The following is a 15,647-nucleotide window of genomic DNA, read 5'->3' as shown; positions in this document are numbered from 1 at the left end:
CAAGTTTGCAGGGAGTTGGTTTATTTTTCAGCTATACTATTACAGTGCATTAGTATGGCAGCAATAATTTTTTTTATCCCTGTGTATAGTTGGTTTATATTTCTAGTTTGTAGCTTAGAAATGGACCCAACATCTTCATTAAATAATTGATTCCAGTACTCACAAAACAGAGTGACATCATTTTTCAGAAAATAATCTGGCGGTAGGTAAAACACTTGAAAAGAATGCATATCTGAAAGTTTCTTAAGCATTACAAGCAAGTTGTGTTGCAAAAAATGTAAGGGAAACTTACAGGCTAGTCAGATACAGTCTTACTGACAGAACAATTTGCTTGGAAGTTTGATTCAGGTTGAATTGGCTACTGATAAATAAGTTCAGTCCTTTAGTGTGGTATATATTGATTATAGAGTCAAGAATGTGTTGCTGTCATTCTTGGGTTTACTGGTATAGTCTGCTGGTAGACTAATGACTATTGGACAGTCCATCTTTTTATGGATTTTGATCGCTTTCGAACTTAAGACATTGCTTTTTTAAAAATTGAGAAAAAACGCTAGTTTCAAATTCTTATTTGCTAATTTAGGATAGACTGAAAGAAATGTGTGCCACATGACCCCGTAAATGTAGTTTTCTAGTGCCATTTAACTGAATATTAATATGTTAATGTTAGTAGATGTACATTTGTGTGTACATACATTTACTTATAGGACTGACAAACAACTTCAAGAGGTCATTTAGTACATACTACACAATGAGCTTAGGCCTTTTAGTACTGTTGAGTGTAGAGCAGAAAATATAGTTTACCAATTTTTTGGTATAGCCATAATATAAAAGTAAAGGAACAGATGAATATAATTTAGTAGTATATTTTATTTGACCCATTTATGTCCATAGTTTTAATATCTAATTAACATTTTTAAAGTATAAATAGATTTTTGCACTGTTCTCATGCTAAATTTTCAAAATCCTGCTATACTTGTAGAGCACATCTCAGTTAGGACACTTGCTCAGATGCCCTACTAGTTTCTGGCTATGTTGAATACAGAAGCTCTTGGTAGTTAGGATTTGTTTTGACACTGTTTTGTTTAACTTATGTGATTTTTGTTGTTGTTGTTTATAGTGTGTTCCAACCTTCTTTACTATTAAGTTGTATTTAAATCACTAGTTTATAAGAGCTTTTCATTTTAGTGATTTGATCATTTGTTCTGGACTTTATTTTGTTCTAAACAAGGTATGTTTGACTTTTTAAAGTGAAAAAGTTAATTGTCCTGATTTGACATATCAGGACATTTGTTATCTGTCAGAAATCAGGACATTTACTCTTACTTTTTTGGTGCACTCATCTTTTGTTCCATATAATCAAATATCAAATGGAATAGAAACCATTCGTTTTGTTTTTCCTACTTTGCTCTCTTTCTCCCTCTCCTTCCCCCTTTCTGTTTCTCTTCCCCCTTTTTTCTCTTCTCTCTCTCCCTCTGTGTGTAGTCTCGGCTGCACTAGAACTCACGCTGTAGACCAGGCTGGCCTTGGATTTACAGAGATGTGCTTGCTTCTGACTCCCAAGTGCTGGGATTAAAGGTTGTGCCACCACTGCCCGGCCTAGTTTGCTTTCTTTACCCTTGTTTTCTTTGCTTAAATAATCTATTTCTTGTCCTAACTACTAGTCTCATTTTCCTGACTATATAAATACTAATGTCTCATTTTTTTTTTTTATGATTCACAGTTGCTTATAAAGACAGTGACTAATTCTATTTCAGATAGGAAAAGTCTTTAAAAGGTTACAGTTTGAGTCTTGTTGTTCATCAAGCTTGCTCACTGGTTTTTTGTTCAAAGTTAAAAATGTAAATTTAAAAATCAGCATAAAATAAATTTTCAATTAATGAATTATATTTAAGAAGCATCAGAATTTTATGGTATCTATTTTAGTAATATTTTGTGTCTATACTAGATCCATACATTGGTAGTCATTACATGTGTTTGTCATTTCATTGGTAGCCTTGAATTTTGCTTCAAGTCTATTTAGAATGGCCACTCCTGTCATGAACATTGTAGTCTTTGTCTTAGTACTTGCCAAGCTGACCCAAGACATTATGTTTATGAGTGTGAGACCAGTTGGCTCCAAACTGAGACTGTTCAATTTAACAAAAAACAAAACAAAACAAACCCTTATCAGAATAATAATATATTTTAATGGAATTAGAAAAAGAGTGTGATATAGCAAGTGTGTAAGTAGAAAAAATTACAAGGATATGACCCAACTCCTAAGTCTTCGGCTTGTCTCCTTTTATAATTTAATAGTAACTGGTCTCACATATAAGTTCTAATGACTGTTTTCCTTTGGTGTGTTTGGTTTAGGTCCTGCAGTGGTTCCACCTCAGTATTACGGTGTTCCGTGGGGCGTGTATCCAGCCAATTTATTTCAGCAGCAAGCTGCAGCTGCAGCAAACAACACAGCCAATCAGCAAGCAGCATCACAAGCTCAGCCTGGACAGCAGCAGGTAGGCCTGTCTTCATGAAATAATAGCCTGAGCATTCTTTCTAAAATCCCTGAGCTCTTGGTACTTAAAAAATGTCTGTTTCCTCAGTTGATAGTATGGTACTTAGTAGTATATAGTGGATACACAGCTACTTACTTTTGTTTTTATATTCTGATTGTCATTGTCATTTTGATTTCTTCAAATGTGTAGCAATTTTAAAACTTAATGTCAACATTTTCTTAAATAGTTGTTGGGTGACAGTGGTGGTACACATCTTAATCCCATCTTTCAAGAGACAGAGTGAGTTAGTTCCAGGACAGCCAGGGCTCTTATACAGTGAAACCCTGTGTGGGGGAAAAAAGGCATGCACCACCAACACCTAGCAAGTGATTTCATTTTTAATTAAGAAAAGGTGTAACATTTTCACTATAGGTTACCTTTTAATTTCTCAAACAAAGTATTAATTAGGTAGAGTTTTTTTGTTTGTTTGTTTTTGTTTGTTTGTTTGTTTTTTGTTTTTTTTGTTTTTGCTAGATAGCCATGGAAATCATTAAACTCAGAGATCCTCCTATCTCTGCCTCCAGAGAAAGAATATTTTACTTTATATTCTTTCAAAAATTATGATAAATATAAACACGTTGTTGATAAGAAAATTCTTGCTCCATATTCATCTTATTTTTACAAATGCAACTTAATGAATCACTTTGTTGGTTCCATAGTAGCTGGTTTTTGCCAAGAATTTTCTTTAATATTTTTAATGACATAGATGCTTTGTAGACGCCATCATTTAGTGCAGCCATTTTGTATCATACATCATTTAATAATGATATGGCCTATGTCTTTGGCCAGATATACATTGCTGGAGACAGAGAGGGAGAGAGAGTGTGTACATGTACATAGATTAACTCTACTCTGTCCTGAATTATTTGCATATTTGTAAAATGTATTATTATATTGCTTTATATTTTTCATACTAGGATTCCCTGGGTTCCAAAAATTTTTTTGAGTTTTTGTTTGTTTGTTTTTATTGTATGCTGACCATCACAATCTCAAAAGACAAATCATAGTTTCTTTAAGCTTTAGTTTTCAGCCCACAAAAATAATTGTAACAGATCTTTTAAGCTTTAGCTGTTTCCCCTTTATTTAGTCAGAAATTAAAAAAAAAAAAAAAAAAGTATATCTTACCTTAGTAAGGCATAAATATTGGGTGTGACTTTACCCCAAAGATCTAGAACCTCCATGTTTTTTAATAGATCATTATAGTTAAGAACCAGTAGTGCTTTTTTTTTTTTTTTTTTTTTTTTTTTTATAGATAACCAATCTATATTTCATTCTTTAAAGAATGTTCAAAATCTGTTGTGATGTGTACTTAGTTGTCTGAGATGAATCTGTTACTCTGTTGCTTTAAGAGAGTCATTTGTCCTTTCTAGGTTCTTCGTGCTGGAGCAGGTCAGCGTCCTATTACTCCCAGCCAGGGCCAGCAAGGGCAGCAAGCAGAGTCTCTTGCAGCAGCTGCAGCTGCAAACCCAACTTTGGCTTTTGGTCAGGGTCTTGCTGCAGGCATGCCAGGTATATAACCACAGTTTGGGGAGGTGGGTTTTGCTGGGTTGGTGATTGGTGGAGGTGGGGGACAGAGCTCAAGAGATTAAAAATGTTAAATGAGAATTGACTAAGCATCTTTGAAGCTTTGCCTTCTTGTATGTGTGTGTGTGTATATATATATACACATACACACACATACACTAATACTTGAAATCACATTTTTTTTTTGTTTTGTGAAACAACACAGTTGTGGAAATGACAGGTTTCTCAACATAGCTTCTTTTTTTTATTGTTTCTGATGTGAATCAAAGTGTCTTTCCATCTCAACTAATATAACCTCTCACATTCTAAGAGTCCCTTCTCGCAGCTGATTCTAGATTGTTAAGTTGACAACTAAAATTGACAGTATCATATGCAATTATCCAGTATCAGGGAACTTTCCCTATCACAAAAAGCCAAGAGGAAGAGCTGCAATGAAGGCATAGTGATTAAGAGAACAGATTGGCCCTCTAGAGGTCTCTGGTTTGATTTCCTTAACACATATGGTGTCTTAATACTATCTCATTTGAGTTCCAGGTCATCTAACACCCTCTCCTGGCATCTGCAGGTACCAGGCAGGTACATGATACACAAGCACACGCAAACCAATACCTATACACACTTTAAGAGAGACAAAGAGCATTCTCTAGAATTTCATGTTAATAAACTAGGAATGTAGACTGAGTAAATTTGCATTTTTATGTCCATCTTTAGTTTGTTGAAATAGTAGGTCTATTATAGAAGTAATATACATCTATTCTCAACAGATACTTTTAAGAATCCAGACACCTTTTTGTTCCCATCATTTGGCCTCTCTAGCCTTGTATATATTATTACCTGGATTAACTTTCTGTCCAGGCTCCAGAAGTTATCTTTTCCTCTTTTCTGCCCTTACAGAGAGGTTCTGTCCTCAGAGTCTGTTCTTTACAGGTTGTCTAGGATTAGAGTATCAGGTAATCTGTTCCCCTTCTCATGATTGATCCTCTAATGATTTCCTGGTTTTCTGAGTAAAAGTCTTGAAAGTCCTTACAGTGGGATCTGTCTTCTCTGCCAGTTTGCTAACTCTCCATCCTTTACCTGGTTTCTACCTTATTAGTGGCATATGCTCTGCTCCACTATTAGGGGAACACCTCTTAGGGAAATCTGTTTTGGCTTGTCCTAGATTTTGTTGTTGTTGTTTTTGGGGGGAGGGCATTTTTATCATGTGACATTGTGTTAACAGATTTTTTTTTTTAAACCTATAACTTAAAATGTTGACCCTGCTGTTACTGGCTAATGCTGCTAATATATGCTGTTTTTAGTTTCTGTCCTTAAAACTCTTGGGCATATTCTTTTACTTTTTAAAAAGATTTGTTACTTATTATTAGGTATTAGCCTGTGTGTGTACAGGTGCCTATGGAAGCCAGAAGGGGTGTAAGTCCTTGAAACAAGAGTAACGTGTGAGTTGCCCAACCTGTATTCTGAGATCTGAACTTAAGTCATCTAATAGAGCAGTGTGTACTCCCAACTGCTGACTCATCTCTCCAACCTATTTTATTGTTTATTTCACTCTATGTGGTAGAAAATAATTTCCTTGGAAACAAAGATGTTTCTTTTAATTGTTCCTCCTACCTGACAAAATGGTAGCTACTTGATAAATATGTCAGGTGGATAAGTGTGTGGATATTTTTTAGGGAATGAGATAGGAAAGAAGAAAAACATAACCCAAGGAAACAGTACACTCCCTGTGATGATAAGCAACATGTGGCCCTTGGGGAATTTGAAACACCCTCATTTCCAGAACCTGTAAGGTATGGGTCTGTAGATTAAAGATGGGAGACTGTATCTCTTTGTGGACTACATTCAATGTTTTGGTTTTCATTTTTAAACCTTTTGGAAAGTTGAGGAGGGGTATGCTACAGCAAATTGGTTATTAAAAGCTAACTGGAGTTTAAAATGATAAAGATGAGATAAGGAAACATGACATATCAGTCCAGTTGAACAGGGAGAGTGGTGATCAAAAGAATGGATGAGCCAGGAGGTGGTAGCACATACCTTTAATCTTAGCACTCAGGAGGCAGAGGCAGGTGGATCTCTGAGCAAGTTGCAGGACAGCTAAGACTGTTACACAGAGAGACCCTGTCTTGAAAGGAAGAAAGAAGGGTTTGAGAGAGATTTACAAGGTGTCAGGAAATGACTAGGTAAATTGATACTAGGAATTTGTATACATCATTTAAGTATAGTTTAATGTTTTTTTTCTACAGAGTATTTGCAACCTAGTATCCAAATGGGGGTTATCTTTTTTTCTTTGGGTTTGGCTGAGGCATCTTGCCAGTTGTACTATAATGCTTTTGAGTAGGAGTACTCTTTGGGTCTTGAATTTAGGACCATGTGTGTACTACAGAAAACCATTGGCTGACATTCTACATCTTGATATATGAAAGTATTGGTCTTAATGGTAAATGTTTTATCCCAGCATAGTTCTTTAACATGAAGTGAATTTGCTTGTGTTTGAAGCCTCTTTATTATTGTAATTTTATTGTGACTTTGTTTCTTCATAGTTGTGATAAAATACAGTTCAGAACTGCTATTTTCACATAATTTGGTATGTTCTGTGGTTTTAAAACTTGAGCGTCAAAGCTTGTTACATTTTTCACAGGTAGCTGTCAAGCTCTTGTCTCTGTAAGGCAAGTCTTTCTCAGCCAGTGTTCTAGGAGAGAATTAAACTTTATTGCTCCAAAATACCTATTAACCGTGGCTAACTTTTCTCCAGTGCCACTAGAGCAGTGCTTACTTGTCATGTGAGTAATTTTGTGTGTTTTGGGTTCAGAGAAAGAACTCAGTTGAGGGAAGCTGTGTAGAGGTGAATTTTACTTACTATATTTTTGAGTAATGTGAAAGTGTTATCTGCTTCACACAAAAGCCTACAATAAAACTAATACTCTTAGTGATTTTAAGTTGTGTTCAGATTATATTTAAGAATTTTTTTTAAAAATTTATTTATTATTTATACAGTGGTCTGTCTGCATGTATGCCTGCATTCCAGAAGAGGACATCCGATCTCATTATAGATGGCTGTGAGCCACCATGTGGTTGCTGGGAAATGAACTCAGGATCTCTGGTATAGCCAGTGCTCTTAACCTTTGAGCCAGCTCTCCAGCCCTAAGAAACATTTTTAACTTTTTTTTCGGGGGGTGGGGGAGGGTGTTTGAGATTAGGGTCTCACTTTGTAGCTGTAGCTCTGGCTGTCCTAGAACTCACTGTGTAGATCAGGCTGGCATCTGTACTCAAAAACACTTCAAAAAAATGTTTATTTTGTGTGTATGAGTGTTTTTGTTTACATGCATGTTGTAGATCCCTTGAAATTGCTTGTAAACTGCCATTTAGGGTTTGGGAACTGAACCCATGTTGTTTGCAACAATAATGAGTGTTCTTGGCCTCAGCCATTTTTCTAGCCCCAATATTTAAGATTTTAAAACAATGCTTACAAGTGAAATTGTAAGGGGATATTATTAAAGCTTGCCTGAGAATTCAGAAAGCAGAATTAATCACAAGCTATAGGGGTCAGGTAGTGTCATACACCTTTAATCCCAGGATTCAGAATTAAGAGGTAGATGGATCTCTGTTAGTTCAAGGCCACCATGGCCTTTACAAGAGTGAAGAGTAACAGAATTGTGATCACATGCCTTTAGTTCCTGCATTAGGGAGGTGTGTAAAACAGGAGCTAGGTCTCAGAGCTAGAATTCATTCTCCAGCCATGCTGAAGAGAGGTTACAGTCTAAGGTTTGAAGCCAGTATGGAGTAAGAACTAGTGACCAGCTGCTTTGCTTTTCTGATCTTCAGCTTGAAGTTGAGTCTTTTATTTTTACAGACTTACTTTCCAATGTCTTTCAAGCCACTCTTTTCATAACTGACCAAATGGTGATAATTTTCTAATATTGTTGGTAGTCTTTAGCTTCTGTTTTAAGGAAAGAAACTCTTTCCAAAAATCTATAAGTAAAAGCATTGCTAATAAGACTTTTGACTTAATTAAAAGGTAAAAGACTTTACCTTTTAAAACTGTATTTTAAAATACTGAAGATGGAGTAAGTATTTCAATGGTTGGTATTCAAAGGTTTGGTGGTAATAAATGTGAAATAGGTAATAAAACACTTAAGGGAAAGTAAATATGTTTTCTGAAGTAAAGTTTTCATTAATAAATACTAATTTTCATGTTATCTAGGCTATCAAGTACTAGCTCCAACTGCCTATTATGATCAGACTGGTGCCTTAGTGGTTGGCCCTGGAGCAAGAACTGGCCTTGGAGCCCCAGTACGGTTAATGGCTCCAACCCCTGTCTTAATAAGCTCTGCAGCAGCACAAGCTGGTGAGTGGATCTGACATTTTTAGAGATGCTTTCTTAGAGTTCGATTTTTGTTTTTGTTTTTGTTTTTTTTTTTTTAAATTAAATGTCTATATTTAAGTATTCTTTTCTGGGTAGTTTCAAGAAGTATCTGAAATTTATTTTTGTAGCAGCAGCAGCAGCAGCTGGAGGAACTGCAAATAGTCTCACAGGCAGCACAAATGGTCTGTTTCGGCCAATTGGCACTCAGCCACCACAGCAGCCGCAGCAACAGCAACCAAGCTCTAACCTGCAGTCTAATTCATTTTATGGGAGCAGCTCTTTGACTAACAACTCCCAGAGCAGCTCTTTGTTTTCTCATGGACCTGGCCAACCTGGAAGTGCATCTCTTGGCTTTGGAAGTGGTAGCTCTTTGGGAGCTGCTATAGGCTCAGCCCTCAGTGGATTTGGCTCATCAGGTAAGTTTGTCTGAAAAAAAAGTGTACTTTGCTAAATGTACTTGGTATTTGATAAAGATAAGCAGGAATAACAGTATAGGAGGGATAGAAATAAAATGTGGGGCTTCTAGTTTAATTTCACAGAATTCCTGTCAATCTTCAGTTCAGGCATTAATAAATGTGCTCATTTCAGCACCCATCCTCCGCTGCCCCCCCCCCAGCTTTTAAGAATTTAGTACTCTAAATTTTGCTCATCATTAGCACTTCCTATTATCCATAATATTGGAGGAGGTAAATAGCTTGCCACCTAAAACATAAATAATTTTAAAACAAAAATAGTAATTGGGTGGTACATTCTTCCTAGGTTTAGGTAGGTGATTATGATTTTTCTTTAGTTGACATAACATCTAAATAAATTTTGAAACACTCTAAACAGTCCCTTAAGAAACTACTAGTATACTTTAGCCTTTTTTCATTAAAATTAATGTAATAGATTGTCTGTTAGCTTAAGAAATCATAATTTTAAAACACCTTCACATTAGGCAAGGACAGCTTACCCTAATTCTGTTGATACAATTGATGGCCTTCAAGAGCACAAATAAGAATTTGAACGTCAAGGATTTTTCTATAATCTAAAGTTCTTAACATTTATATTTACTATAGAATCCTTAATACATTTTCCATATGTTTTCTTAACACTTTATATTATTCTCTGGAAAATGACAAAACCGAGTCTTTGGATGTAGCTCAGTTGGTAGAGTGCTTGTCTAGTATGCACATCCCCCTAGGTTTGATCCTGAGCATAAACTGGGTATGATGGTGCAGGGTCATAATTCCAGTATTTCAGAGGTAGAGATGTAAGAATCAGAAGTTCAAGGTCATCTTATGTTAAATAGTGAACTTGAAACCAACCTAGTAGCTACATGAGACCCTGTTTCCCTCCCAGAAAAGAAAATGGCAAAACTAATGCAGTGCTGGGTATCAGGTACTTGCCATTTTTCTGCTGTGTCTTCTGAACTTTTAATATTTGTTTTTGTAGCAGAAATGACCTAAAATAGCTATAAAATGTAGAGAATATAAGGCAACTTTGCTTCCAATGAAATACAATAAAGGAATGCTGTACTTACCTAACAATTTTTTAAATAATGAGCACAGTTTAGGGAAAATCTGGTGAATTTGGAGATTATGTTCACTCTTTTAATTTTTTTTTTCATGTTATTTTTTGTGTATGGGTGTTGTGCCTGCATGTATGTCTTTGCACCACATGTGTGCAGTGCCCTCAGAGGCCAGAAAAGGGTCTTGGATCCTCTGGGGCTGGTGTTAGAGTTGGTTGTGAGCCACCACATGGATGCTGGGTTTCCTCTGGAAGAGCAGCCAGTACTCTTAGATACTTAGCCGATTCTACTGTCCAGTCTTTAAATTCCTTTGGAGATGATTATTTTAATGTCCAGGCAATGCACTCCTGTGAGGTTCAATCTTTGATTCTAACCCAGTTGAGACATTATCCCCAAAGAGCCATAAATAGTGTGAGCAAAACTGAAAGAACATACAGCTTAAAATAGGAACATCTTGGGGCACAACATATAGTTTGTAAACTATAGATGTTGTCCCCTTATCCTTGAGAATGGGAATGGGGAAGGAACAGCTTTGTTAAACTCCATATTCCTTTCTCTTATGTATGTTACTGGTGCTCTGGTACAGATTGGTAGGTCACTCTTCTCGGTTCTGTCAGATTCCCATTTGTCTTAGTAAGAATTTTCCCCTCATCTGAATGCAATGGTCTCAGAAGGTTCATGCCTCTCTCACTTTATTCTGACGCCTGGTCTGGGACAGCCATTTCACCTGGCTTTTAGGAGCAATAGAACTAACCCAAAGCTCAGCATTAGAGCAGTTGTCTATTTTGCATTAGGCCCTGAGTTCAATTCCCAGTAAGTACAATGTAAAAATGAAATAAAACTTTTTAAAATTAATAATTAAAAAGAGGGGTCCTTACACTTGACACCAGTAACTGCCTCTAAATAATCAAATTCATCTTTACCATTCTTTTGGACATTTTGTGAGAGTCCATTCAAGTGCTGTACATATGTATCATTAAAACAAACCTGGTACTGCCATGTCACACAACTGCATATATAAGTGAAAGCTAAAATACAGTTGCCTGTTTTTTATATAGATTTTTTTTCTTACGATATATTTTTATTGTTGAGTAGTATTAAACACCCAAATTTATAATACAGTTGGCCAACCAAGGACTGGTTGCCGCTGTAATGTAACAATTAAATCTTCCTGATATTTCTAGAGTGATATTTTGAGAGTTTGTGATGTAATATTTCATGCATAGTTGATGAACGAGTAATGATTTCAGCATTTGTATAGCTGCTTGGTATTTTAAGTATGTTTTGTTTGTCAGTGTTGCAGGTAATTTACATACAGAGCAAAATTATAGAGCTTTATGCTTTCAAATAATTTCTGACTTTTAAATTTATTTCCTTTTTGGAGGAATATATTGTATGTGTCATAACCAGTTTCTTTGGTTATTTGGCAAAGGAATGATAATGCTGCTGCTCTTAGTAGAGAGCTGGTGTCTTTCCTTATCAGGTAAATTGATTAGTAAAATAATTACCTTAGATAAATACAGTATGCAATACATGTTTCAAGCAATCACTTTGACAGTGTCCTTTTAAATTAGCATATTTGATAATGGCACATATTGACAGTTTTTCTAACACCAACTCAAAAAAGATTATTATATTAAGGCTTAATTTAGTTTTACTATTAAAAGTGCATATAGCTTCCTTGCAGAGTCTAGTTTTCATATGTAAGGTCTTAAGATGTGAGTTTTTCCGTGAGACATGGCATTGAATATTATAGAAGTCAAATATTGCATTATAATCTTTTGCATGGTGCAGTGTCATAAGCACCTTTTTTTCCTGTGTATTTGATTTTGACAAAAACCAGGGTAATCATGGTTCCTCTCTGTGCTACAAGTTCAACTTGGTTTACTTATTATGTTCTCTAATTGTTTTCCTTAACCCATATAGTGTATGACCTACTTAAACGTCTATGACTTACTTATATATGACTTTGGACATAAAACTAAGATTTAATAGATTTACAATTCCTTGGAAAGAATTGCCATATTGGTCCGAATATAGAGCTTGTCCTTAAAACCTTATTTGTTGCATAAGAAATATTACATGAAATTCTTTACTATATTAAAGGTCTTTGGCTAAAGAGTTTGATACTTCAAAATAAAATAACCACTCTGAAGATATGTCTTGAGATAGAAATTGGGGACGTCCCTTTTACATTCTCAGTAAAGGATTTGACTATCCACATGCATGCTGTTTTACAGACAAATCTTGGATTGTTATGCTGTGCATGCACTCCTAGCTAGCTCAGGGGTGGCAGATTGTGAACTTGAATAGGGATATCAGGAGGCCAGTGCTAGACTCTTAAAGAATGAAGGGTCCTTGGGGTTAAGAAGTAAAGGCATGTCTTTGGTTTAGTATATAATAAAAAGAGGCATTAATTTTCCAAGAGAAAGTTTGGTTTTTAGGGAGTTTTTGTTTAACAAATTATATGAACACTACTGAGAAGTTACCTTCCACTTGTATTTCATAACCAACCAGTTATGGACTAATTCGGGCCAATATGGACTAAAGGGCTTCATTTTGAACACAGCTGAATTTCAAATCAGATATAGCTGGTGAGGGAACTTTATGAATACTTTTTTGGCATTGAGTTGAAATCTTAAAAAACAAGTTGCAGAAAATTAGGACAATACCAAAGTAAACCTTATTTGAATGTAATCTTTACCATGTCCTAAAACAGACAACTTTCCAATTCAGAGTTTATAAATCATACCAGGGTATTAAAGCACAGTAATCATGTGTCGGTGGTAAATATGTGTGAAATAATTAAACATATGACTGCTCTGTTAAGGATTGCTTATTGATTTATTGGGGTGCATTTATACCCTTTTATGATTACTAAGTTGGTGTATATATAGTTATCACAGTAATTATCTTTTCCATAATGTTTCTAAAAATAATTATTGTGACCACTTCTATTATTGCCCAGCGAGAGTTGGGGATAGGTTTTATTCAGTTAACACTGTATGTAATTAGGGTTTTTTTTATTTCTTCTTCAGTTGGCAGTTCTGCAAGTAGTAGTGCCACAAGGAGAGAGTCTCTATCTACTAGCTCTGACTTGTACAAAAGATCTAGTAGCAGCCTAGCACCCATAGGGCAACCATTTTACAATAGTCTGGGATTTTCCTCCTCTCCAAGTCCAATAGGCATGCCTCTGCCAAGCCAAACTCCAGGACATTCACTTACGCCACCGCCATCACTTTCATCACATGGATCCTCATCCAGTTTGCATTTAGGTAAAAAAATACCCAAAACCCTTTTTATTTGTATGTATACATGTATGTGTGTTTGTGTGTATGTTTATAATATATGTAAAATATTGAATGTTGGATAAAACATGCCAAATTGCTTTTGCTTTTAGATACTAGCCTTTTGAAAAAGTTCTACTTTCCTGAAATTCAAAGTGAGGGTCTAATGTACAGTAAGGTAAAGACCCTCTTTTGCATTCTTATGTTCTTTTTATGACATACAACAGTGTTTTTCATGTCTGTGCTTTTGATTTGTGTGTTTTAGAACATCTGAAAAGCCAACTATATATACATAATAGTGAAAGAAGTTTTTACACACCATAAGAAAAGATTAGCTACACAATAATGGGTTATGTAAATAATTTAGTACAGTGTTGACCATTTTACCATAAGGTTATACCAGAACATCAGTTAATGTGTGTGTATTAGAGAAGTTGATGGACTTCTCTTACTTTTGAATATGTTAAAGGAAAAATAAATGTTTTGAGCATGTTGTATTCTTAAAGGTGAAGCATTTAGAACTTTTATTTCTATCTCTAGTTTAAAATTATCCTTACTTCCAGGTTATTAAATTAATGGTTACCATTTATTGCTCTCTAGGAAGCATAGCATTTGTCCATATAGATAACAGTATTTTTTGAAGGATCTTTAAAATATTTTAGACATTACAGATTAGGTATGAATCTCTACCTCATCAAAAAATTCTGCTTTAAAATTAGTCTTCAAAAATATTTTTAAAGTACAACTGAAACTAAAGGGTTCTGTTGTTGGCTTTATGTGCTTGGGAAGATTTAAAATATCCTGCCCTTTTTTTTTTTTTTTAAGTAACATTATAAATAGACTATATAAGTTAGTATCCTCTTTTACTCTCCCTAATATATAGGTCTATAACTTTTTCCTCAAGCTCATTTGATAGAGCAAATGTCCATATAACAAAGGTATTTGTTGGCAGTGGCCATCATTTTAATTTGTATTATTACATGATGAGCTAGGCTTCTTTATTGAAAGACTTGGTCCTACATCCCAAATTCTGGAATTTTACTCTTTGAATGATTTGCTCTTTTGATTATGTTGAATATATGCAGATTAGTTTATTCAGATGGAGTCCTGAGGGCTGCCTCGCAGTAGCACAGTTGCTTGGAGTATATCTTCACTTCAGCCTCCGTTCTCACATGTCTCAATCACAAGAGCTGCTTGTTTTCTTTTATTGTTACCAAACTCTTCTCCACTTTAAGACATGCATTTGAAATGTATGCAGACATTTGGAACATAAGAACCATAAAAATGCCAGGCGTTGGTGGCATACACCTTTAATCCCAGACAGAGCCAGGCAAATCTCTTGAGTTCTAGGCCAGCCTAGTGTACAGAGTGAGTTCCAGGACAGTTAGGGCTACATTAGAGAATCTCTGTTGTTTTTTTTTTTTTTGGGGGGGGGGCGGGGGAGCCATAAAAACAGATGTATGGCAACAGTCTTGTGTTTGTTAAAATTATATTTGTTGTGTCCTGTCATCTATTCATAGGTAAGTTGTAGATCAGGTTGTGTTTAACTGTTACTGCCTTTGTTTGTTCACTTAGAACATGTATAAATGGACTCATTTTATATAACTTGCTAAGACAGTGAATAGAAGTGACATTTTAGGTGTCTGTACTTACACTACCATCTGGATATGTGTTTCTCCTCTTTAGACAGAAAAGAATCTGGCTGAGTTACTTAGAGAAGGAATTCTAGTCAGTTGTGGGAAATATTCAACATCTAAGCAAGCATCCTATGTTACAGTGTATTGCTATTGTCCCCAAAGCTTCAGCTGGAAATCACATACTCACGCTCACTTCTTCTGATGGCAGTTAAACCTGTCTTGTTTTCTTGTGTAAGCTCCCAATTTCCTCTAGTTTTAGTCATGTTATGGACAATAATTTTTAACAAGATTATCTCCTGCCAAATTGAAAATAATTCAGATTACATGAATTTGCTCTTTATATACCCTTTTCATGAAAATAACCTAGTCTATACTTTCTTATGATGGGATCATGATACAAAGCTGTGCTTTGTGAAATAAAATGTATTATTTTGAAACAGAGTGTTGCTGTTAGGGCCTGGTTGGCATAGAATTTGCTGCATAGACCAAACTGACTTAATGATGATCTTTCTGCTCTTGCCTCAGTACTGTAGAAAGTGAGTTTGAATTCTGTATCATTGAATTAGATTTCTGTGTGAGTCAGTACCAAGATTGCTGATAAATAAAAATACTTTGTATTTGATTTTATAATCAAATATTATCTCTCATAAGGCATTATATCTCTGAGTCTGAGGATGTGTTTTATAATCACTAATTACCTTAGAGCCTAAAACAGGGATGGTAGTAAACTTAAGGTTAGCTGGGGACTTAGCAAAAACTTTCCCCTATTTCAAAAAGAAAGCAGATCCTCCTGCC

The 15,647-nt window shown here is 35.3% G+C and overlaps 1 protein-coding gene across 8 annotated transcripts in view; it reads left to right on the top strand.

Annotated features, from left to right (window-relative positions):
• Pum2 (pumilio RNA binding family member 2) overlaps window positions 1-15,647 on the top strand; it is a 74,545-nt gene that overhangs the window by 35,270 nt on the left and 23,628 nt on the right. For 5 of the 8 annotated variants that reach the window (XM_051181671.1, XM_051181670.1, XM_051181669.1 and 2 more), the window contains 5 exons: window positions 2,353-2,495; window positions 3,905-4,043; window positions 8,257-8,400; window positions 8,547-8,834; window positions 12,967-13,203. In XM_051181671.1, the coding sequence (XP_051037628.1) occupies window positions 2,353-2,495; window positions 3,905-4,043; window positions 8,257-8,400; window positions 8,547-8,834; window positions 12,967-13,203 (951 nt within the window). The remainder of the gene's footprint in view (window positions 1-2,352; window positions 2,496-3,904; window positions 4,044-8,256; window positions 8,401-8,546; window positions 8,835-12,966; window positions 13,204-15,647) is intronic. The other 3 variants (XM_051181676.1, XM_051181675.1, XM_051181674.1) reach the window with 1 other exon arrangement.

This window comes from Phodopus roborovskii, unplaced genomic scaffold (genome assembly GCF_943737965.1).
Source record: "Phodopus roborovskii unplaced genomic scaffold, PHOROB, whole genome shotgun sequence".
NCBI classification, from domain to species: Eukaryota; Metazoa; Chordata; class Mammalia; order Rodentia; family Cricetidae; genus Phodopus; species Phodopus roborovskii.
This window is presented reverse-complemented; position numbering and strand designations above follow the sequence as displayed.